The following is a 23035-nucleotide window of genomic DNA, read 5'->3' on the forward strand; positions in this document are numbered from 1 at the left end:
ATTGTTTGGTCCTTTCATCTAGCTCAGGGGTCTTCAACCTTGCGCCCAAATGGCGCAGCAGTCTAAGGCACTGCATCTCAGTGCAAGAGGTGTCACTACAGTCCCTGGTTCAAATCCAGGCTGTGTCACGTCCGGATGTGACTGTGAGTTCCATAGGGTCGCGCACAATTGGCCCAGCGTCGTCTGGGTAGGCCGTCATTGTAAATAACAATTTGTTCTTAACTTACTTGCCTAGTTAAATAAAAAACAATTCTTCCCCAGGTACCCCCATTATACACTTGCTTCCCCCCACAAATGTGTGTAAATTCTAACATAGCCTATTAGCTAGAAAGGTAGCTTCAAAAATGTTTTGGGGCCATGTGTTCACAAAAACGAGTGTCCAAGACAAGAAAGCTTACCAGCGGGTGCTTTGCCTACAGTATGTCAGATACTCCAATGAGTGTAATTAGCTCCAATGAGTGTAATTAGCTCCAATGAGTGTAATTAGCTCCAATGAGTGTAATTAGCTCCATGAGTGTAATTAGCTCCAATGAGTGTAATTAGCTCTAATGAGTGTAACTAGCTCAATATTAGGAATAGAGAAATAAAGTTAAAAGAAAAATATTCTCCTCTTTTCTACTGTAGCTTTTTGTATATATTATTGCGGACCCCCTGCAGTACTCCCGGTTGAATACCCCTGATCTAACTTTTGGATTTTATAGCCTGAAATGACATAAGCAACACAGAATGTCAAAAAGTGTAAAGACCATCACCATGCTTGGAATGTCTAATAATACAGTATAAATCATACTCTGTAGTCAGCAGCATAAACATGTACAAACCAGTCTAATTTCTAGAAGCATAACTACATATCTTGCAATATTCTACTATGATTGTGTCATCCCTTGTGGAAGAAAAGTGGCATATCGTCAACTCAGCGATCAACTTAACAAATCAACCATACCTTATGATTAGGGCCCCGAGTTCTTCCTTGTCAGGTTACGTGGCCAGGAAAACCTCAGGGCCCTAATTGGTGTCTAAACCAATCCAATTATTTAGTTCTGTTGACCAATCCTCAATAAGGAAACATGGTGTTAAAAATAGAAAGGTCGACGGTGGCGGAGGAATACCCATGATCCTTGTGCTCTACCTCAACCCGGCAGAGAAGCAACGCATGTACTCGGTCATCCAACGGTCATCTACCACGGCCAACTCCGACCGCCGTATCTTCTCCAGGTCGGCGGACCGTGCCCTCCTGCGGTCCACGTCCCAACAGCGTTTATCTGACTCCCGTCTGGTCTGGACGCATGCGTCAGACGTGCGACTCTGTGGAGAGAGAGAGGGGTGCCCGGGAGGTTAGGGAAATGAGATAGGATAGGCGCTCGGCGCTCACCTCCGAAATACATACCACTCTTCTATTATTGATCGTTTCTGGGGGGGGTGTTGGATGATGAGCTACGCTTCTCTGGTATCCTTTCCATGAAGATGTGCCAAAAGACGCAAAATGCCCCCCTATTTATTTTCCCTGACATAACTCGATCTTATTTGCAGAATAGATGTTTGACGCACAGTGAGCCTGCATTGCATAAGCTACACAGCTTTCATCCAGTATTCCTCTAATGCTAGCCTCTTCTGATCATTATACCCTGGCCTAAGAAACCAAATGCAAGCCTGGTACTGAAATAACATCAAATGGAATGCATATCAAAGCATTTTTACTAACCTCGTATATGCCCAGCCTCACACACACACACACACACACACACACACACACACACACACACACACACACACACACACACACACACACACACACACACACACACACACACACACACACACACACACACACACACACACACACACACACACACAGTCACACACACTCTTACCTGATTTGTAGACCTCCTAGCAGATGACGCGTGTCTCTCTGCCCAGTCGAGCCGGGGCGGAGGTTGTCTGTTCTCCTTCTCTGTGGTGATGGCTGGGGGCTGGCTCTTTGCTCTGGAGGGCTTCCTGACGGGCGCAGGCTTGATGTCGTCACAGGAATAGTCCCTTTGACATGGTTCTAAGCGAGGGACACGATGGCGGTGGCGACGCTTAGGCTCAGTCTTCACCGGCTCCTCGTCTGATGACGCCTTGTCTGCTGGTCCCTCATCTGTTGATGTTTCAGCCACTGGACCATGTTGTACTACTGACCCGTTAACTGTCCCCTCATCTGGTTCGTTTAGGCCCCCGTTCTCTATTACAGACTCTTTGAATGAGCAGAAAGTGATGTAGTTTTATTATACACTATACTGAGAGAAAAAAAGAAGAAACCCGCACACTGCTCTTGATAGTATCACTGCTCTTTTGTCAAAAGCCCTGACGAAGGCCGTGAGGCCGATACGGAAAGCTTATTAAATCATTCACTCTCTGAATGGCACACATACACAGTCCTCGTCTCAATTGTCTCAAGACTTAAAATCCTTCTTTGACCTGTCTTCATCTACACTGATTGAAGTGGATTTAACAAGTGACATCAATAAAGGATCCTAGCGTTCACCCGGATTCACCTGGTGATGATCCATCTATGTGATGGAAAGAGCAGGTGTTCCTAATGTTCTGTACACTCAGTATATAGACCTAACAAGTTAAGACCTTTTTTCTTTATGCATGTTTGTCTTCTGCAGGCCTTATTACAATAGGATCAACATGCAGGTGTATACAAGTATTTGCAATAGTAGAAGATAGATACCTGTGGGTGGTAGTGCATCCAAGAGTGTAAACTCCTTGGCCTCCAATTCTGGTTCCCCATTCACAGGAGGAGGCTTCGGTTCCGGGCTCTCCCTTGATTCTGACTTCACTGGTGGTGTCAGAAGTTTGATGTCTAAAGGCGCGACTTTGTTCCTAGCCTTGGGGGTGGACCGCCCACTGGCGCTGGAGTCTGACCCGGTCGAGGTATCCCACCCCTCCCAGAACCACAGAGGTTTGTGAGCGTGCTCCATCACCCGCCTGGTCAACCTGTACTTCACCGAGTCCTCGTAGCACTTGGAAAACGTCTCCCATTTCGGCTCTTTGAATTTCTTCATGTACTCCGTACGGATTTTCTTAGTCACCATGATTCCTGTTACTGCTTAGGTCCAATTTTGATTAGCACACAAACTATGGAGGAGGGGAGAAAATAGATGTTTTATTACATACATACCCCTACGATGCAACAGTAACTAGGCCTATGTTTCTATAAGAGTGTAGAATGTGTCATTGTAGGCTGCTGGTGACAGTCCCACCACAGATCTGAAGCCTGTAGCAGCCCAGAGCAATCCAGTGCACCTGGGCCTTCTAGAATTACCTATCAGCGTTTCCCTCCCTCGAATACAGTAACCCATGCCATCTGATGATTATCTTATAGGCTGTGCCCCATAATGCCCATCTGACGCTATAAATATACAGTCTATGTGTAGCAATGGCATCGTTATTACAATGTTATTTAGGCTTAGAATACTATAACATAATAGATGGGGATAGTGTAGGCCGGATGTAGCCTAGTTATGAAGTTTATTAAGAGCATTTCCATTCATAAACCAGCCACGGCCTAAATTGTTTCCCGGAAAGAAATCCGTTTTGTGGTTTATCTGCTGTTTCTGTTGCCCAAATATGGCGCAGCCGAGCCTGCTATTTGATTGAGGCAGACATTGCTGACGCCAATACGGCCGTCTTTATCAAATCACTGTGCACTGGTCTTTCGCTACAGAAATGCTATTGTTAGCCCACATACCAAAAGTAATTTATTACATGTAAATACTTAAAGGCAATAGGGTGACGAAAACATGCACAGCTGGTGGCGTCGACGTTTGCTTCTACCTGCGCACCATAGTGGTTGTAAACACGACCAGAACAGGTTATTATCAGTGCTTATAAGCTTACCCCTCACCCGGACGTCATTATGAAGAATTACAGAACATCATAATTTTCATTTCAAGTATTCCTCCATTATAATTGCCCGTTGTCGCGCATATTTCGGCATTGAATCGTCGTCCGAATATAGCCCTCTCAACCCTGGCATTAAATATGTTTCTCCATTATAAACTATAGCAAGTGCAATGCGCATGTCCAGACAGCATGGTACTGGCGCGTCTCTCTTCCTAGGATGTATTTTATTCTTAGGCGTGTAATTGCTTCAACAGGTGTCATCTTTTTTTTTAGAAACAAGTATAGATGGATAATGCAAATTAAGTGTGGGGGGTGTCAGCCTCAAATGTATTTTTTCAGTTGTGAAATATTAAATGATTAGCCTGCTCATGTGATTTAAAATCAATATCAGTATTGGTATTGCAGTCGAATGGCCAAATTTGGTGACAAAGAATATCTGCTGTGAGCAAGGGTTTGCTGCGACTACCTCCTTAGTGAAAGAATGCTATGTCATTGTTTAGTATGAATCTAACACAGAAAATAAGATCAATCCCTCAGTTCAATAAATTACATGCAAATGTTTGTTAAATAGTTAGAGAGAATTCGTATTTTAGGCACATTGATAATAGTATTGTAAAATAGAGTTAATATTACGAACGAGGTCTGGCTCAATGATTTATATCCTTATATCCATAGGGCGGCAGGGAGGCTAGTGGTTAGAGCGTATCCCCGAGATGACACGGTAATATGTCGCTCTGCCTCTGAACAAGGCAGTTACCCCACTGTTCCTAGGCCGTCATTGAAAATAAGAATGTGTTCTTAACTGACTTGCCTAGTTAAATAAATCCAGGACATTGTTTGTCTTGTCAGGGACGTTTAGAACAATTTCCTTAAACACTTGTTGGCCTACTTGAGCTCATTGTTTGTACTTCCAGTTCCAGATAGTCATATTGGCCCTTGTTCTTCAAAACATTGAAAGGCATCCAAATTGAAAGTGTCTCATAATGTTTTGGCTATTTATGTTGCTATGTGCCAAAAATGAATTAATCTTTACCCTAATGGGTTTTAATAGTTGCGCATCATAAAACGCACACCAAGGCCTATTTTAAGTGTTGATTGTGTTGTAATGCAACTCAAAATAACAAAACAGAAACACGTTTGAAAATAGATGGTTTTTATTTCCTATGTGGATCTCTTGGTGGTGAGTAGTTGATAATGTTTGGCTCGAGTACAGATGGCACGTACTTCTGAGCCAATATCGGGTAACCAGAGAAAACAACGTTGTGGTCACCCTCTGTCCCCAAAACAGACTGTGCTCACCAAAAAATACCAAATGATGGACGGTCAATAAATAACATTTATGTACATTTTACATTCACATGTTGGTATTTTTCCTCACACGTCGTGATGTTAACATCATTCTCTCCGTTTTGCTGAGCTTTCGCTGTTACAATGTAACAGTTGTATAAAGTTGTCCCTTGATCGCAAGGCGGTGTGCGGTTGTTTCTTGGATCCTGAGCGAGATGTTGACAATGCATTTAGAAGCACTTGCGGTGGACAATGCTGGGGCCTGCCTCGTCGTATTCCTGCTTGGTGATCCACATAGCCTGGAAAGTGGACAGGGAAGCCAGGATGGAGCCACCGATCCAGACGGAGTATTTACGCTCAGGTGGGGCAATGATCTATGCCAAGTGAGAAAAGCAGTATTAGATACTGGGTACAATAGGTAACACAATGACAATGAAACAATTATGCAGACCAATGGCATCTCTTTTAACTATTTTACTGTGCGTAAAAGTATTGTTTATTTGTAATTACCTTGATCTTCATGGTGCTGGGGGCCAGGGCAGTGATCTCCTTCTGCATACGGTCAGCAATACCAGGGTACATCGTGGTACCGCCGGAAAGCACATTGTTGGCGTACAGGTCCTTACGGATGTCAATGTCGCACTTCATGATGCTGTTGTAGGCAGTCTCATGAATACCAGCGGACTCCATACCTGTGCAGGTATACAAAGATCAATATTAATATTCAACCACTCTTTAGGCCGGATATTTTATGTTGGATTATATTATAGGCCTTTGACGGTAAATACGCACCAATGAAGGAAGGCTGGAAGAGGGTCTCTGGGCAACGGAAACGCTCGTTACCGATGGTGATGACCTGACCGTCGGGAAGCTCGTAGCTCTTCTCCAGGGAGGAGGAGGAGGCGGCGGTGGCCATTTCATTCTCGAAGTCCAGGGCGACATAGCAAAGCTTCTCCTTAATGTCACGCACGATCTCACGCTCGGCTGAAATGAAACATTTCCGTTAATGCGTAAAAGTATCCCCGTGCGTCTTGCGCTTATGTGCGTAAAACGTTCTAATACTTTAAATTGACCAAACAAGCATATCTGTGCAAAAACACAAAGTTCATGCTCACCGGTTGTGACGAAAGAGTAGCCACGCTCGGTCAGGATCTTCATGAGGTAGTCAGTCAGATCGCGACCAGCCAGATCCAGACGCATGATGGCGTGGGGGAGAGCGTAACCCTCATAGATGGGGACGTTGTGGGTAACACCATCACCGGAGTCCAGCACAATACCTAAACACAGAAAATACCACAATTCAGTAAAGCAGACAACCCAAACACCAACAACTTGACATACAAATAGCGGGTTGTGTGCGGGGGAAAAGGCGTGCATGGGGCAAATTCTTACCGGTGGTACGACCGGAAGCGTACAGGGACAGGACAGCCTGGATGGCCACATACATGGCGGGAACGTTGAAGGTCTCGAACATGATCTGTGTCATCTTCTCTCTGTTGGCCTTGGGGTTCAGGGGGGCCTCAGTGAGCAGGGTGGGGTGCTCCTCGGGGGCCACACGCAGCTCGTTGTAGAAGGTGTGGTGCCAGATCTTCTCCATGTCGTCCCAGTTAGTGATGATACCGTGCTCGATGGGGTACTTCAGGGTCAGGATACCCCTCTTGCTCTGAGCTTCGTCTCCTACGTAGGAGTCCTTCTGACCCATACCCACCATCACACCCTGGAAGAGACAGAACAAGCCCATTGAGACACATATCTTTGTACTTTGGATATCATAGTAGGCTATATCGTGAAACAAGGTATGGTGCCTTCATTCACATAACTATCCATACCTAGGAGTGGTGCTTTTACGTACCTGGTGACGAGGGCGACCGACAATGGAGGGGAAGACAGCCCTGGGGGCGTCGTCACCGGCGAAGCCAGCCTTGACCAGTCCGGAGCCATTGTCGCACACAAGAGCGGTAGTCTCGTCGTCGTCACACATCTTGGTGGGTTCTGAGACAAGGTGCAGAAGGAACACACGTTTATCATACTGTAAGTAGCCTCCTTACTGCAAGATCTCTCACTGACATTACGCACCTACATTCTGTGCGTAAAAACGGCATTCTGTGCGTAAAAACGATACTTTCGGATGTGTTGCTGGTGCATCATGGATGCCCACTGAAGATTATCCACTCGTAACAAATGTTCACACAGAAAGAATCACATTACACTGAGAGTTGACCAAGAATGCCATCAGATATATTAGGTTGCCTACACAAGTGGTTCCAAAGTGGGGTGCACAATGTATGTTCTTAACCCTTAGATTACAGGTGCCAAACTCATTCTACGGAGGGCCGAGTGCCTGCTGGTTTTAAATCCTTCCTTGTACTCGATTGATAAATCAAGGTCACTAATTAGTAAATAACTCCACTCAACTTGTTGTCTAGGTCTTAATTAAAATGAGAAGAAAAAAAAACCTGCCGACACTAGACCCTCCATGGAATGAGATTGACACCCCTGCATTAGATGCACTACAGTACTCCATCAATTATCATTTCTTTTCAACTAAATTATTATTGTATTCCCCCAAAATATTGTATTCCCCAATATTTAAGCTTTATTCTGCCTAATTATTTCACTACCCCATGGTCATGCACTGCAGAAGTCATAGTAAAACTGCTTGTATACTATTTCTATCGCACTCTAAAGAGTTGTGTTCACGAGTATGACAGAAATAACTTTGGTAACGTTGGTAACCAGTTTATAACAGCAATAAGGCACCTCAGGGGTGTGTGGTATATAGCCGATATACCACAGCTAAGGGCTGTGTCCAGGCACTCCACGTTGCATATTTCATAAGAACAGCCCTTAGCCGTGGTATATTGGCCATATACCACACCACCTCAGGTCTTATTGCTTAAATATGACACGGTAGTCTGACACGGTGGTCTCGGTAATTTTACCAAAGTGATCATGATAACGTTAGACTGCACATTACACAATGACCACAAACGTTTCAAAAATCGTTCCATGGAGTCATTTTACATTACGAAAACGTTTTCTATTAATAAGGATTTCAGGTAAGGTACTATAAACCTGTCGATCATCTGGTTAAATAGATCAACAATCAATACACACATTGGGTAACCTATCATATAGGGTAGCCTATAAGCATGTTATGCAGTCGTTCCAGGAACTTTTGATTCAATACAGAGTTGTGGATCTCTTTCTTTCTCTCGCTCTCTGCTGACATAACAGGTTTTCCAATATCCAGTAGACCAATTCAATATTTTGTCTGACATTATCTTAATATATCAAATGAACTACCACAATGTAATTTGAAATCATTTTATCTCAAAGACCAATTATCATTTATCAATTAAATCAACATGCTTTTTTACATGCACGCATTAGCCTACATTATGCAGTTAAACTAATGTATCAAATCAAATTCATTTTCATCCAATTCTTCTATTATTATAATAATAATTTGACAGCCAGGTGAAATCTGTTTAGTTTACGAAAGTAGGCTAAAAGTTCAACTGCGTCGGTGATTGGCTGCCAAATTTCACGGACTGTCGCAATACTGTGTAGATTATCTTTGATTTGTTTAATTCCTTATCCAGAGTCCATGATGTAATGTCCCAGAGAGAGAAAAAAATGCACTCCTCGTATTGACCTCCTCGTGCAGCAGCGTGGTCTAATATTCCACGGGCCCGTTCTCTTACCTGGTTTTCTTTTAGAAGAAGCTCAGTTACAGAACTTTACCACTGCTGGTTCCAGCTAAGGACTGACAGCAACCGCCGTCAACCTTATATACCCGACGCCATCCACCTTTTTTCGTCTCCTGACAACCATTAGGAATGCCCATCTATTCCACAGGAATTCTCCCGACCCATTCATCCATATTTGGTTCTTGGGACGGGTGCGCACCGGACACTCCCGTAGACGAGCGCTGAAGAGCGCAGGGTCGCCCTTCGTAATGCGCAGGACGGTCCATATTTGGAGAGGTAGTCCCGAATCCAAACTGTAGCGCTCGGCCCGTGTATGGAGAGCCAAGGGGTGTAATCCGTCGGACTCCAGCATGGCATTTTGAACACAGGCGCGCTTTGACGCAGGACAACACACGTTCATATTCCCCGTTCTATGACAGCATGTAGTGCCAAATCATTCAATGATGCAAGGATATTGACTGTGGCATTATTTTTTTCCGTTCAACTCTTTGCAAATGACTTGCTTTCCTGAGCGCACCTCGTCAAGGTTGCCCATATTCTATTCATGTCATTTTATTGGTTTTATGTTGATTCCTTTACAGCTAGAGCAGGCGCGATTCTATAAAGGGTTGTTTAATGGAACACTACAAGTTATTGAACAGTGAATATCTCGGTGTATTTTACCCGGTTCTTTGTCAGATGCATGTTATTTTAATTGATTTAAGAACATGTTAAGTATAGCATCTTTTTTTGGTGGGGGTGTGGGGGGGTTGTCTCTCAAATGGTATTTCAAAGATGTATGTGTAGCTGTTAGTCTAGTCATCTTTTTTATACTAAAAGTTTGAAACACATTCTGCCATTAAAATCTCAAACTTCATGGAAAATAATTAATATGGACTTTATTCTCCAGCATCAACATCGGCAAGTAGAGGGGGGAAGTTGTATCAAGTTTGAGATGGGGGCGTTTCGTGTGGTAGCTGGTCACTTGTAACTTCCGCATTTACTAACAGTGGCCATGGTCTGGTTTCTCTGAACAGGGGGTAGGTGAAAGCAGATAGGACCCTAGCCATGCAGTCCAACAGCTGCAGCCAGCCACCAAGGCATGAACAATTCCTTTTTTGTAGCCCAGCTTTAAAAAAAAAGTATCTCTATAAACTGATATGTTTGTCCAACTGCTCACTCATCACTGCCAAGGTATCCAACTAAATGTACTTGTGGAAAGGTATTTTAGTACAAGAAAACAAAATGTTTAAAATTGCACTTCCGTTGGTCCCTATAATATATCTGAGCTTTGTTAGGCATGTTATTTATGGGATAGCCTACTTCATATACCAATATTAACATTTTGACATTTGTCATTTAACGGACGCTCTTATCCAGAGCGACTTACAGTCGTGAGTGCAAACATTTTCGTACGGGTCTCCAGTGGGAATCAAACCCACAACCCTGGCGTTGCAAGCGACATGCGGGACCAATACTCAGGCTCGTAAAAGTTATCTCCATACCAACCAGACACAACAACCCCATCCATGGAGGCATTCTACAAGCCAGACAGGAAGTCCTGTGATCAAATATTCAGCAGAAGCCTGGCTTCCAAACCTGGAACTCTTGACACAAACTGTCAAAGATCTGTGAAAGTTTCTACCAGGTAGTTAGTCACCATCCCTATGACAACTGCTCAAAATAGTAAATCAAGACTATTGAGAAGGTTTAAAAAAGTATGCTTAGAAGCCAATCAAAAGCTATTGGCACACCTTCTCTGAGGGAGTTCTTTCAATCCCACCCCATATAGGGCTACTGAACTTTCAATCCCCCTCCCCACATAAAGACGGTGGCTGTAATTTATTGTGTATGTCCCTAATTTAACCTCCATTTTCTATTTTTAGGACAAGACAGAGGCCATCTGCTTCTGCCATCAGTGAAAGTGGATCAGTTGCAGACTTCTCGAAGGGTTGGAGAGACACTTGAGGAGTCAGGCCCCGCTATTTAAACAAGAAACCAATACAGTTGGCAATGTAGGCCACAAGCACCCAATGGCTTGCTGCAGAAACCCAATAGCCTTTCACGGCACGTTAGTCAATGCGCGTGGCTTGTGGTCGAGATGGATGTTGTGTTCATTTCGAGCGGCTAGTCTAGGTATATTTTCCACGAGGTGTGTACCGTTTCATCTACCTGGTCATAGCCTTACAGCTCCACCTTAATCCATGTCATATACTCTCCTGACTTTTACTCAAGCAATTATCACAGGAGATCTAGATGTATTGGAGGTCCAGGATGTGTTGCCATTTCCCAGGTTATCGAGGTAAAGGAAATAAAACAATACATTTTGTTTTTCAAAAAACTTAAAGCAGTCTTTTGTGAATGCCAAAATCAAAAGAACAGAACATTTAAAGAAATATGACATTTATTTTCGAAATTGCAACACGTTATCTTTTTGTCAAACAAACAGTAAAAATGGAAAGAAAGGAACAAACCAAGTGCAACCTGGGAGACATAGTTGTGAAAGGGGTCAGGGGTCATTAGATCTGTGCTTGCAGGTAATGTTCATAGTTGGCCCGCAGTACAAACTCAAAAGTGGGCTTTAATTTCAAAGCCTCCATCTCGTCCAGCTGAAGAAGGTCTTTGACGTCAGGAAGGTAGGTCTGTAGAGGAACACCTGGAAAACAACAAGAGAACACATTCTGAATAGGTTGGGAGGGTCATAAAGAGGTACATAATAAACAGAGCAGTGACACTCAATACCCCTTTTCAATATTTTGTCATTAATAAAGACATTTTTTTTTTTTTAACAACAATTCAACAATTTCCAAAATATATCTCTTAAGCAACTCTTGAAATGTGTTGTTTCCGAACAAATTAACTGATGAGAATAAAGTGAAATCCTTTAGTCAGACACCGGGCCAAAATGGCTACTGCAGTGCTTACCTTCTTGTATGAGCTTGAGGAGGATCTTGACAAAGATGCTGTCCTTGGCTGCCTCCAGAGGGTCATCGTTCCCATCAGCAGACAACCAGCTGTGAGCAACACAGCGAAAAGGAAGCTCAATGCAAACTTACAATAACAACAATAATGCTTATTCATTCATTGCATTCACTATAGAAAGCACACTTGACAACAAACAAAATGTAAGAAGTGTCAAACAGTGTACTTACACCTATCCAATCCTTTCAGATTTGGAATTAGGAAATTAGCAAGAAAGGGAGTAAGAGCGAGATGTTAGAAGGATTAGGGCCATTGAGCGGTACTTACTCGTCTTTCTTGAGGGCCTTGCAGAAGATCTCACACTTGAGTCCCTCAATGTCCACAGCGTCATCCTGCAACAAGAATATGCTCCATATCAGTGAACCCTGACAGACCTGATTAATCAACCCTGAGCTAAGGATTAATGCTACCGGCAGTAGGACTACCTCGTCTATGTACTCCAGTAGATCCAGAGCCTTCTTGAAGTCATACTCATTGGCTCGTCGGTTGTCATCACAAATATACAGCTGGTGAGAAAATAGTTAAATTAGGTTAGTCCATTGGTAATTGTAAGAGTTGTATTTTGGGGTTCAGCTGGTGACAGGGAGGATAGATGTGTGTGTTGTATTGTCATCATGTGTCTGTGTGGTGGCAGGTATGTGGATTTATGTAGAGTTACTGGTTGTGAGACTGCGAGTGTGGTCTACTTAAGCAAAAAGCATGAGTGGGTGTGGTATATGGAATCTTAGTTTAGTCCTAGCTTGAGATATAACAAAAAAAATGTTATCCCATAATGGGTATTAATGTATGATGTGGTATACGGCCAATATACCACGGCTAACAGCTATTATGCATAACGCAACACAGAGTGCCTGGATACCGCCCTTAGCCATGGTATATTGGCCATATATCACAAACCCCCGAGGTGCCTTATATATATTTAAAAACTGGCTACCAACGTAATTAGAGCAGCAAAAATGAATGTTTTGTCATCCCCCTGGTACACGGTCAGATATACCACGGCTGTCAGCCAAATCAGCATTCAGGGCTCGAACCACCCAGTTTATAATGGTGCTTTGTCTGTGTTGGGTTACGTGGTAATGTGAGTGGTCCACTGATGTGTGTTCCTACATTAATAAGGTTGTGAGCGCTGAGCAGGGGCATGGTGTCGGGGTTCTGTTGTTTCTCCTCCAGCAGCTGTTTGGGCAGAGTCTCCTGGTGCAGCAGGAACCGCTCCTGCTCGACCATTTCTGTAGGATGACAAAGAAAACACTGGTGATATCCCTGCAGAACTCACCAATTAGACACCCTCCAGCGAACAGAGGTTTCCTAGCTTCTTTTGCATCAAATAGTGTCCGTTGTCATAGTTTAAAATACATGTTCATAACTCCCATTGACAATAATGTATGATTTAAGTGAGAATTTAGCAGAAGTATCTCAAGTAGCCCCTTACCGTCTACATGTTTCTTCATCACAGCCTCAGGCATGTCTGATGCCAGGGCAGTCAGTTTACTGAGAGCCAAAAGGGTCTTCTTCTTCACAAAGTAACGTGTCTCCATGTTGGCCTGGCCATACAGGGTTTTGTAAGCCTGGGGAGAGAGAGCGATGGTCAAATAAATATCACAAATGCAACACTGTTTCTTTAACATTGGAAACTGCACTATGCAACTGCCAAACTACGGTATGTCTTTTCATAAGACGCGGCATGTTCACAAGTTAGCTACTAAGGTCAACTGATGTGTGTGTGTGTGTGTGTGTGAATGAGAGAGTGTGTGTGTGTGTGTGTGTGTGCTCCACTTACACTGCTGAAGTCATGGACGTGGATGTGGTGCAGCCAGCTGAGGTGTTCGTGGGACTGCAGGAAGCTGGCCAGCTGCTGGTGCTGGGCGATGGGCTGGGAGAGCAGCTTGCCCCTCTTCCCCTTCTCCATGTACCAGCGGAACAGGAAGTCCGCAAAGTTCTACAGGAAGTGACATGGGAATTAAATGAAACACACAGCATCTATGGAATCTTAGTTGAGTCCGAGCTTGAGATACGAAAAAATATATATGTTATCCCATAATGGGTATCAATGTATGATTTACATGCGCAGTCTGAGTAACGGCAGGTAGGCTAACGGTTAAGTGCGTTGGGCCACTAACCAAAAGATTGTTGGTTTGAATCCCAGAGCCGACTTGGTGAAAATCTGTCTATGTGCCCTTGAGCAAGGCACTTATCCAGAGTGACTTACAGGAGCAATTAGGGTTAAGAGGGTCTGCTAAATAACAAAAAATGTGACATGCACATATCCCTTGTTAGTGCCAGATTTGATAAAACACCAGTGATAAAATTGGGTCGTGTTCAGTACGGCACACAGTAGCAAAACATTTTGCCACAACAACCAAAAACCTGTGTTCTTATTGGACCAGTTCAAGTAGTACCTCCCCATTTCAAAAATGTTCCACCTAATGAACACCACCCTGGTTTTAGAGGATTAGTGTCGAACCTGGTCGGCGAACTTGGCCATGTAGTGCTGCAGTCTGTTTTGGTTGTCAGTCTGCTCACACATCTGGACCAGGATGTCAAAGTCACAATACTTCTCTGCCAGTGCTGCCACCCACTGGTACTGACCCAGCTCCACTGGAACATAAGGAAAAGTTAACACCCTTAATATTATTTAAGTATACATAATACCTTTATAATGGATGTAATAAGCAGTCAGTCTTATAATTTATGAAAAATACAGCCAGATTTAGCTATAAAATGTGTAAATTCCACTGAAAGGATTAAGATAAAAATGATTTTGTATTCCAAAATGTCCGCCCGGTATTTTGCGTTCAATCTCCACTCACACAGTGGTGCGAGCAGTTCAGAGCGGCGCTGCGTGTACTCCATCTCCAGGGTGTTGTAGTGGTCCTGCTGGCCCGGACGGCCCGGTCTCAGTGAGGTCAGCTGGGCAACGTAGCCTCCCAGGAGCACGTCCAGCAGCGCTGCCAGCTGCTCGTTCAGGCCATTGCGCAGCTCCGAGTCGGCATGAGGGTACACGTCACGCAGGATCACCTCGTGCTGGCGGGCGATGACGGTGCGAACCCCTCCCAGACCGCTAGAGGCTGTGGGGAGAGAAAGAGACAGGTTTGGGAATTAAGGGCGCATCTCAATTGTCTTACGTTTGAGAGACTTCGAAATTCTTCTCCTTCATCGCAGTGAAAGGGATCTAGCATATCGCTTTCACCTATTCTGTCTTTTCAGATCAGTTGACATTAACAAAAGGAGACAAGGCGTTATAAGAAGTTACTGTCGACTACTATGTGCATGTGTGTGTTCAACAGGGAATGTACCGGTCCATGGGATGTATTCTGGCTCAGCAGGGGTGCTCTCTGAGGCTCTGTACAGTGAGGCCTTGGTGTCTCTGTACTGACCAGCAGCCTGCAGCATGTCCTGCAATACAACACACAAACGTACACAAATTACTGACTGTGCCATCACAAGAAATACAACCTCACACGCAACATGACCTAGATATATGAACAAAAATATAAAAACGCTAGAGGCAACAATTTCAATGATTTTACTGAGTTACAGTTCATATAAGGATATCAGTCGATTTAAATAAATTCATTAGGCCCTAATCCATGGAATTCACATGACTGGGCAGGGGCACAGCCATGGGTGGTCATAGGCCCAGCACAAAGTGCACATGTGTAATGGTCATGCCATTTAATCATATTTTTGATATGCCACACCTGTCAGGTGGATGGATTATCTGGGCAAAGAAAAAAATGCTCACAAACAGGAACATAAACAAATTAGAGAGAAATAAAGTTTTTGTGCATATGGAACATTTCTAGGACCTTTTATTTCAGCTCATGGACCAACATTATAAATGTTGGGCTAATATTTTTACTCAGTGTATATACAGTGCATTCGGAATGTATTCTGACCCTTTGACTTTTCCCACATTTTGTTAGGTTACAGTCTTGTTCAAAAATGTATAAAATTATTTTTTGTTCCTCATTAATCTACACACAATACCCCATAATGACAAAGCGAAAACAGGTTAAGAAATGTTTGCAAATGTATGAAAAATAAAATACCTTATTTACATAAGTATTCAGACCCTTTGCTATGAGACTTGAAAATTGAACTCAGGTGCATCCTGTTTTCATTGATCATCCTTGAGAGGTTTCTACAACTTGATTGGATTCCACCTGTGGTAAATTCAATTGGTAGGGCATGATTTGGAAAGGCACACACCTGTCTATATAAGGTCCCATAGTTGACAGTGCATGTATGTCAGAGCAAAAACCAAGCTATGAGGCCGAAGGAATTGTCCGTAGCGCTCAGAGACAGGATTGTGTCGAGGCATAGATCTGGGGAAGGGTACTAAAAAATGTCTGCAACATTGAAGATCCCCAAGAACACAGTGGCCTCCATTTAAGAATGATGGAGGAAGTTTGGAACCAACTGAGCAATCGGGCCTTGGTCAGGGAAGTGACCAAGAACCCGATGGTCACCGACAGAGTTCCAGACTTCCTCTGTGGAGATGGGAGAACCTTCTAGAAAGACAACCATCTCTGCAGCACTCTACCAATCAGGCCTTTATGGTAGGGTGGCCAGATGGAAGCCATTCCTCAGTAAAAAGGCACATGACAGCCCACTTGGAGTTTGCAAAAAGGCACCTAAAGGACTCTGACCATGAGAAACAAGATTCTCTGTGCAGTGACGCCCCCCATCCAACCTGACAGAGCTTGTGAGGATCTGCAGAGAAGAATGGGAGAAACTCCCCAAATACAGGTGTGCCAAGCTTATAGCGCCATACCCAAGAAGACGCAGGGCTGTAATCGCTGCCAACGGTGCTTCAACAAAGTACTGAGTAAAGGGTCTGAATACTTTTTTGTTTGTTTGTTGACATTTGCAAAAATTTATACAAACCTCTATTTGCTTTCTCATTATGGAGTATTGTGTTTAGATTGACTAAGAAAAAAAAACATATACATTTTTAAATTTTACAATAACGCTAATGTAACAAAAATAAAATTTGAAATGTGGAAAAAGTCAAGGGGTCTGAATACTTTCCGAATGCACTCTAGATACACAGTATATAGAAGCAACACATATGATCAAAAGGCAAACATACACGTGCATGGGAGATACGTGACTAACACTATGGATGTGGATACAGAGAGCCTGCACTGCCTGTGTTGTGTACCTTGATGATGGTGTTGACACTGAGCACCACTTCAGCCCACTTCACAGAGTCCACAGGGTTCTCCTTCAAAGTCCTCTCCTCCTCTTCTAGTAGACACTCAAAGACTGAGGAGATCTGAGACACCTACACACACACACATTCACACACACCTTAATAACCTCACCTGAGGCCTAAGACAGAAGCTTCCCACAATCCCAAAGCTAATGTTTTGGAATTGACAAAATTATTTGATGATTTGAATTGGAATCTCAAATCATCTAAATTGTGTGAAGACCCCGACTCTGCTGGGGATATTATCTCTGTCATTGTCACCAGACCCCAACTCTGCTGGGGATATTATCTCCGTCATTGTCACCTCTCTGAAGAAGACGTCTGCGGCCGTGAGGCTGGTGGACACGGTTGCGTTGCTCTTCCTCAAGGCAATGAGGATGGCACGATTGACCAGCTCGCCGTGCTTGGCGTGGTGGTTCTTCAGCGTCATGGCCGCCTGTAGCTTCTCGGCGTGCTCGCACAGCAACAGGCGCGTCGCCATGGGAGACGAGCGCACCGCGGTCTGGCCCAGCCGGTCCAGGAGACCCACCTGTGGGGGATGGGGGGGTGGAGTGGGGGAGAGAGCAAGTAGAAGAGAGTAGGATACAGGGGTGGGGAGAAACGAGGTAAGGTTGTTGAACTCAGTCATGACTTATCAGTTTTTATTCATAGATCTGTGAGGAGCCCTGGAATGAAGTCCGATCCCACGGTGACACATAGGATTAGAATTATTCCGGATTAAACGGGACTGAAATATATTTCTATGCAGGTGGCCCACCTGTAGCAGGAAGTCCATGAAGCAGCCGTGGGCCTTCATCTTGTCCTCTAGCTGGTGGAGGATGATGAGGGAGGTCAGGGGGAAGCCAGCACTCTCTGGACACGACAACACAGAAACAAGGTCACTTCTATGTGGAACAATATATTCAATCATTTAGATAGAAAAAAACTACAGATTTCCATGTCTTCGCCTGTCTACATTTCTCTCCCTCTCTGTTCTCTTTTCCTTCCTTCCTTCCCCTCCCTCCATCCCTCCCTCCCTCCCACCGTCAGGGACAGACTCGGCCCAGCGGGGGTCTGAGGCTGGGTAGTCATCCACCAGGTCCAGGTTGATCCGGGTCACCACCAGGTCCAGCTCCCCGCCCACCTCCCCGTCTCCGTCCCCCTCCGGGGGGGAACAGCTCGTCTGTCATGGTCTGGGCCCCCACCAGGTCATTCCTGACAGACACAACAGTTACGTTCTACTCACAACATTATAAGGTAAACCCAAATGGCAACAATGTGTATTGCTTAGATCATTTAACCAGGTAATTCCCAAAAACACATAAAATAATTTTACATAATTACTTAGTGGTACTCATTAAGTGTACACACCCCATTCACTCTGTCTACATGTACATTCACACACACTCACTCAAATACTCCCTCCCTCTTTCTGTAAAAAAAACTCAGAGCCCTGCGCCCTCATTTGGCAGTAACAGCTGCTCGAGCTTAACAACAACAGGGCAGATGCAATCACAGAGAGCAAGTAATTACACAGACCTAAATCCACATCGTCCTCAACGCAGGGAATTTTTTTCAGGGGAGGAACAAACAAATTCCCTTGTTTTACAACAGAGGTCTGGGTCACTGTCAATAAACTCACACTTCAGCAATTGGGGCCAACGTCACACAATCTTTCCGCAGACTTACCGGCAGAACTGCAGAAACGCTGCTTTTAGGAGTTTGGTTTTGTCCTCTTGCGCTACAGGCTCCATCCTAGTCGGAGTCTCCATAGCAGTTGCCTTGAAACAAAAAAAGGGTCAATTCATAAATAACGTACGTCATAAAACAATGTGTACTCACCAATTACGTAAAAATAAAGAAAAAAAAATGAAAAAAAGTTAAACATTGCAAGTTCACCAATTTAATGGCATCTCATTATTCACACAGGTCAATTGGTGACTCCGTTCTATATCAGAGACCTGGCACTGCTTTAATTCATCTGACTCTACTCTCTACCTCAGGGCCGGCCCCAGCCAGGGAAAAGCAGAGGGAGTCCTCCATGGTCTCAGGCAGCATGGAGGCACTCTCTCTGGCCACCACGGCCACCAGACCACTGTTCTGGGAGAAGAACACCGGCAGGTTGGCACAGCAGCCCCCACCACGCAGACGGTCACCTGGAGAGATGAAGTAGGACGGTGAGAATAGAAACATCGGAGGCGAGTCAAGTCAAATTGCCCATTCATGAAAATGGATAATGAGCTAAAAAGACAACAAAAAAAGGTTGATGATATTATTATGATAACTATGAATTCCTGAGAGCTGTTGCAGCCATCTACACCATTCAACTCATCAATACCATTCAGTTTAAAACATCAGGTGCATGACAACAGTCTAAAGGCTTCCTCTTCTGTCGATTTTGTTATTAAGAAAAGGAGATGAGGAAATGGGCCAACTTTAAACTATTGAGAGGCACCCAATGTCCTCTAACGTTGTGTCCATTATCCAGTTCTCTTACCAGGTGTGTTGAAGGGGATCTTCTCCTCAGGTAGACCTCCTCTGCCGGTACCGGTGGAGCAGGCAAACACCAGCTCCTCGTTGTACAGGAAGGCAGCAGGGCTGGAGGCCCGTGGTAACATCAGCCTCATGGCCTGGAGAGCATCCTCACTCTGAGGGGAATAACACAACATATCAACCGTTAGACAAAAACATTGACATTTAAACTGAAGGAAGACCAATATGGTTGATATTTTCATGTCTGAAAAATTGCATTCCAAATGCGTGAAGCCTTGAGCTTTTTTTAGAGAAAGTCTACTTAAGGAACATATTGCCACTTTCAAGCTCATTTAAAAAAAAATTAAAAACATTTTGTGAATCATAATACACAATTTCAGTTGAAGACCAATTGAGTGAAGACTGACCTGGAAGGGGGGGTTGTACTTGGTGACCTCCACAGAGAGCTCATCAGAAATGTTGTTGCCGTTGTCCAGCAGGGTGACCAGGCAGAAGTAGGCCAGGCAGGGGGAGTCTGAGGGGTGCCAGGCTGCCGCCAACACTACCAGGCCATCCCTGGAAAAAAAAATTATAGTCAGAAGTATGTAGAATCAAAAAAGTTGCAGTCACCAGCTGACTATTACATCAAATCACGTAGTGAGATAAATACACATCCAGAAACCGAGATGAGAGCTCGACTTACTGGCTCAGTTGCATGTCCATGTAGGTAACGTTCACTCCTTCCTTGATTTCCTCATAGTTGCTCTCTGACCCCTGATAGATGGTGAGAGAAAACAGGTCATGCCTTCAGGACAATCATCCAATCTACAGGTAACTACCAAAATATAGGAAACACCTACTTAAGTGTCTTAATAGGGCGTTGGGCCACCATGAGCCACATCAGCTACAATGCACCTTGGCATAGATTCTACAAGTGTCTGGAACTCTATTGGAGGGATGCAAAAACATTTTTCCACAATAAATTCCTTAATTTGGTGTTTTGTTGACAGTGGTGGAAAACACTGTCTCAGGCGTCGCTCCGGGATCACATATATGTGTTCAATTGGGTTGAGATCTGGTGACTGAGACACACACACACTTTAAACCCCCTAAACTCCTTTGATACCCCTCTTTCAAAGTAACTGAGATCTCTTCTAGCCACGGTAATCAAAATGGCTAAGCATGATATGTTAACTCAGGAAGCACATGCTTTGTGTCCCTCATTTACTCTAGTGTTTCCTTTATTTTGACAGTTACCTGTACAACCAAGAAGACGGTTTACCTCAAAGTAACGCCCCGTGATTTGATGCAACCTGACATAAAGTAACGCAACACAACATTCATGTAAAGTGTTGCTCTGCTTACCCAGATGGCGTCGGCGACACTCTCCGTCAGAGCGCGGCTGGAGTCCCAGCTGAGGACCTGGTGCTCTGTGACCTCATCCAACTCCCATTTACTGAGCCCACAGGAGGTCAGAGTATACAGGCAGCCTGTCTCGCCCACCCACAGAACACTGTGGAGCTACAGAGGGAGGAGAGGGTCTGTGAGCTGATATCACCATATTACCAATTAATTACCATAATTTGGGGATTCATAGGACTCCACTAGAAGAAACGTGCATTGTTGTTGGTGAGCGGGGCGCGCATGCCAAACAGGCTGGAGACGCGGCGTCCGATGCCGGAGAGCACCCCCTGGCCCTGCTGTAGCGCCCTCTGCAGCAGCTTTCCGGAGGGGTCCGCCCCGAGGCGCATCATCTGGCCCTTGTAGGATGACACGATAAAACTACCCCCCTGAGGGAAGAGAGGGATGGTGGGATGAGGGAGGAGAGGAAGTGGGATGAAATCAACAGCACATAATGTTCAATCAGATAAATATGTTCAAAATGTATGTGTGCTACCGTTTTACACACAATTTGTTGGCAATTCTAAATCCACTAATAATGAGAACCTGCTCTATACATCTTTATCTGTGATTGAGGAGCAGCGTTGTATTCAAAACAAGAACAACGCATCCACAACATAACAACTTACCCTAACAGCCACAACAAAGTTGCAGAGGTTTTCGCCCATGTCGACCACAGTCTCAGTGTAATTCCCCTCGTGGGCCAAACTGGGCCAGAACCGGGCTGTTCCCTCTGGAGCCACCGCCATGACAGAGATAGACTGAGTATTCAAGCAAAAGTCCCACAACAGTAAACAACCACGACCGATGGTGAGTCGATTGGAATTTCAGTTCAACGCCTTGTCAAAGACGACAACAACAAGTAGACTAAAGCAGAAAGACACTGACACTCAGGCTAGCTGCTTAACAGCTACTGTAACAGCAAAGTCATTAGGCAGACAGGTGGGAACTTTTTTCAATTTTCGGAGGTTGAATAGGTTAGTTTCCTGATAGTCATTGATTACCTGAACACTGGCAGTCTCCAGAGGGCTGGGAGATGATATGGAGACGAGATCAGCATAGTAGGCAAACTCACTAGTGGGCAGCTGGAGGCCCTTACATACTGACAACTAGGAGACACAACAGAGAAAGTTCACTCATTGGCAATGCATGTTTTTCTTTTAATTATATGACACACTGTATCAATGTGTTGCATATCTCATAATTATCGACCAGGGTTGTGTATCCAGTGTTGAAACGGAGTGACACAAAGAGGTAGGGTTCTACCTGGACTTGCCCAATAAGGAGCGCTCATTTTGTGTTCCGTTTCGCTACGGTGTGACCTAATGGACTGTACCTTTGCAACAGCAGTCTGGCAGATCTTCCAGATGATCAGTCTCTCTCCACACACCATCCAGGCCCAGCCACTCTCATCCACCTTCACAGAGATCTGGTCATCGGCTGAGGGACACAAAACACAGAACCCGTGGGAGAGAACATCAGCCAGACTGCATTGATCCGGATGACCTGTACAATGCATTCTACAGCATGTATAACTCGCAGAGAGATAATGACAGGAAAGAGTCAATGACCCACCATCAGCCATTGTCAAAGCCTCCATGACTTTGACAGGTAGAGAAGAGCCAAACGTCTGGACATCGAAGTGGAGTGCGTCTGAAGTTGAGTAGCTCTGGACACGCGTGGGAGTTGATCTGGAAATGAGAGGGCGAGCAGATTAAAAAAAAAACACTCCACGAGTGACTGTGCCTCAAGAGACATTGTTGACAATGATGGCGCATGGACACTCACCTCGCTGCTAACGACGTCCTACGTGGGGAAAAGAGAAGCCCTGTAGGTGTACCGGCGAGACTCTTTCTACCGGTGACTCTTGAGGACTGCCTTCGGCCGGAACTAGGGGTAGAACGAGGGCTAAACATCGTAGCTGTGCCCCAAAATGCTCAATATTCATTCAACTCCAGACAGCTCTTCTTATTTTGCGCGCACAATATGAAACTTCAGGCGCATGAAATATACGTCATGAAATACAAACTCAGATTCGCAGTACATAGTTGGTCCACTAGATCGTGCCATTGAAAACATTTGTTTGAACACTAATACATTTTTTACGAATAGC

The 23035-nt window shown here is 44.5% G+C and overlaps 3 protein-coding genes across 3 annotated transcripts; all 3 read right to left on the bottom strand.

Moving 5' to 3' along the window:
* Positions 1–181: 181 nt before the first annotated feature.
* LOC135523634 (centriole, cilia and spindle-associated protein-like) lies at positions 182–4041 on the bottom strand. Its single transcript, XM_064950444.1, has 4 exons — positions 3886–4041; positions 2717–3123; positions 1872–2233; positions 182–1305 (listed from the first exon to the last, which is right to left on the bottom strand). Exons 2-4 carry the CDS (start codon positions 3078–3080, stop codon positions 1126–1128), a joined length of 906 nt encoding a protein of 301 aa, XP_064806516.1. The 5' UTR covers positions 3081–3123; positions 3886–4041; the 3' UTR covers positions 182–1125.
* Positions 4042–5027: 986 nt separating this feature from the next.
* Positions 5028–8993, bottom strand: LOC135523644 (actin, alpha skeletal muscle 2-like). Its single transcript, XM_064950456.1, has 7 exons — positions 8886–8993; positions 7031–7170; positions 6571–6895; positions 6294–6455; positions 5971–6162; positions 5689–5870; positions 5028–5552 (listed from the first exon to the last, which is right to left on the bottom strand). Exons 2-7 carry the CDS (start codon positions 7157–7159, stop codon positions 5409–5411), a joined length of 1134 nt encoding a protein of 377 aa, XP_064806528.1. The 5' UTR covers positions 7160–7170; positions 8886–8993; the 3' UTR covers positions 5028–5408.
* A 2263-nt stretch (positions 8994–11256) lies between these two features.
* Positions 11257–22940, bottom strand: LOC135523652 (nuclear pore complex protein Nup133-like). Its single transcript, XM_064950466.1, is given in 27 exon segments — positions 11257–11526; positions 11796–11884; positions 12120–12184; positions 12278–12358; positions 12963–13081; positions 13285–13420; positions 13633–13791; positions 14317–14450; positions 14663–14920; positions 15149–15248; positions 17020–17142; positions 17375–17599; positions 17828–17922; positions 18094–18214; positions 18216–18264; positions 18739–18830; positions 19048–19205; positions 19547–19697; positions 19950–20097; positions 20225–20295; positions 20887–21042; positions 21141–21311; positions 21552–21683; positions 21927–22031; positions 22259–22362; positions 22498–22613; positions 22711–22940. Coding segments are annotated over 27 exon segments (3423 nt in total). The 5' UTR covers positions 22839–22940; the 3' UTR covers positions 11257–11389.
* Positions 22941–23035: the final 95 nt, after the last annotated feature.

Source organism: Oncorhynchus masou, chromosome 4 (assembly GCF_036934945.1).
Source record: "Oncorhynchus masou masou isolate Uvic2021 chromosome 4, UVic_Omas_1.1, whole genome shotgun sequence".
Lineage (NCBI taxonomy): Eukaryota > Metazoa > Chordata > Actinopteri > Salmoniformes > Salmonidae > Oncorhynchus > Oncorhynchus masou.

Excerpts from the sequence above, each read along its gene's own strand:
- LOC135523634 (XM_064950444.1), bottom strand. The coding sequence starts at position 3,080 with ATGGTGACTAAGAAAATCCGTACGGAGTACATGAAGAAATTCAAAGAG. Across the intron at positions 2,234-2,716 it reads GGATGCACTACCACCCACAG|AGTCTGTAATAGAGAACGGG; the intron begins GTATCTATCTTC and ends GCTCATTCAAAG. Across the intron at positions 1,306-1,871 it reads CTAGGAGGTCTACAAATCAG|AGTCGCACGTCTGACGCATG; the intron begins GTAAGAGTGTGT and ends CTCTCTCCACAG.
- LOC135523644 (XM_064950456.1), bottom strand. The coding sequence starts at position 7,159 with ATGTGTGACGACGACGAGACTACCGCTCTTGTGTGCGACAATGGCTCC. Across the intron at positions 6,896-7,030 it reads TCGGTCGCCCTCGTCACCAG|GGTGTGATGGTGGGTATGGG; the intron begins GTACGTAAAAGC and ends TGTCTCTTCCAG. Across the intron at positions 6,456-6,570 it reads CGCTTCCGGTCGTACCACCG|GTATTGTGCTGGACTCCGGT; the intron begins GTAAGAATTTGC and ends TTCTGTGTTTAG.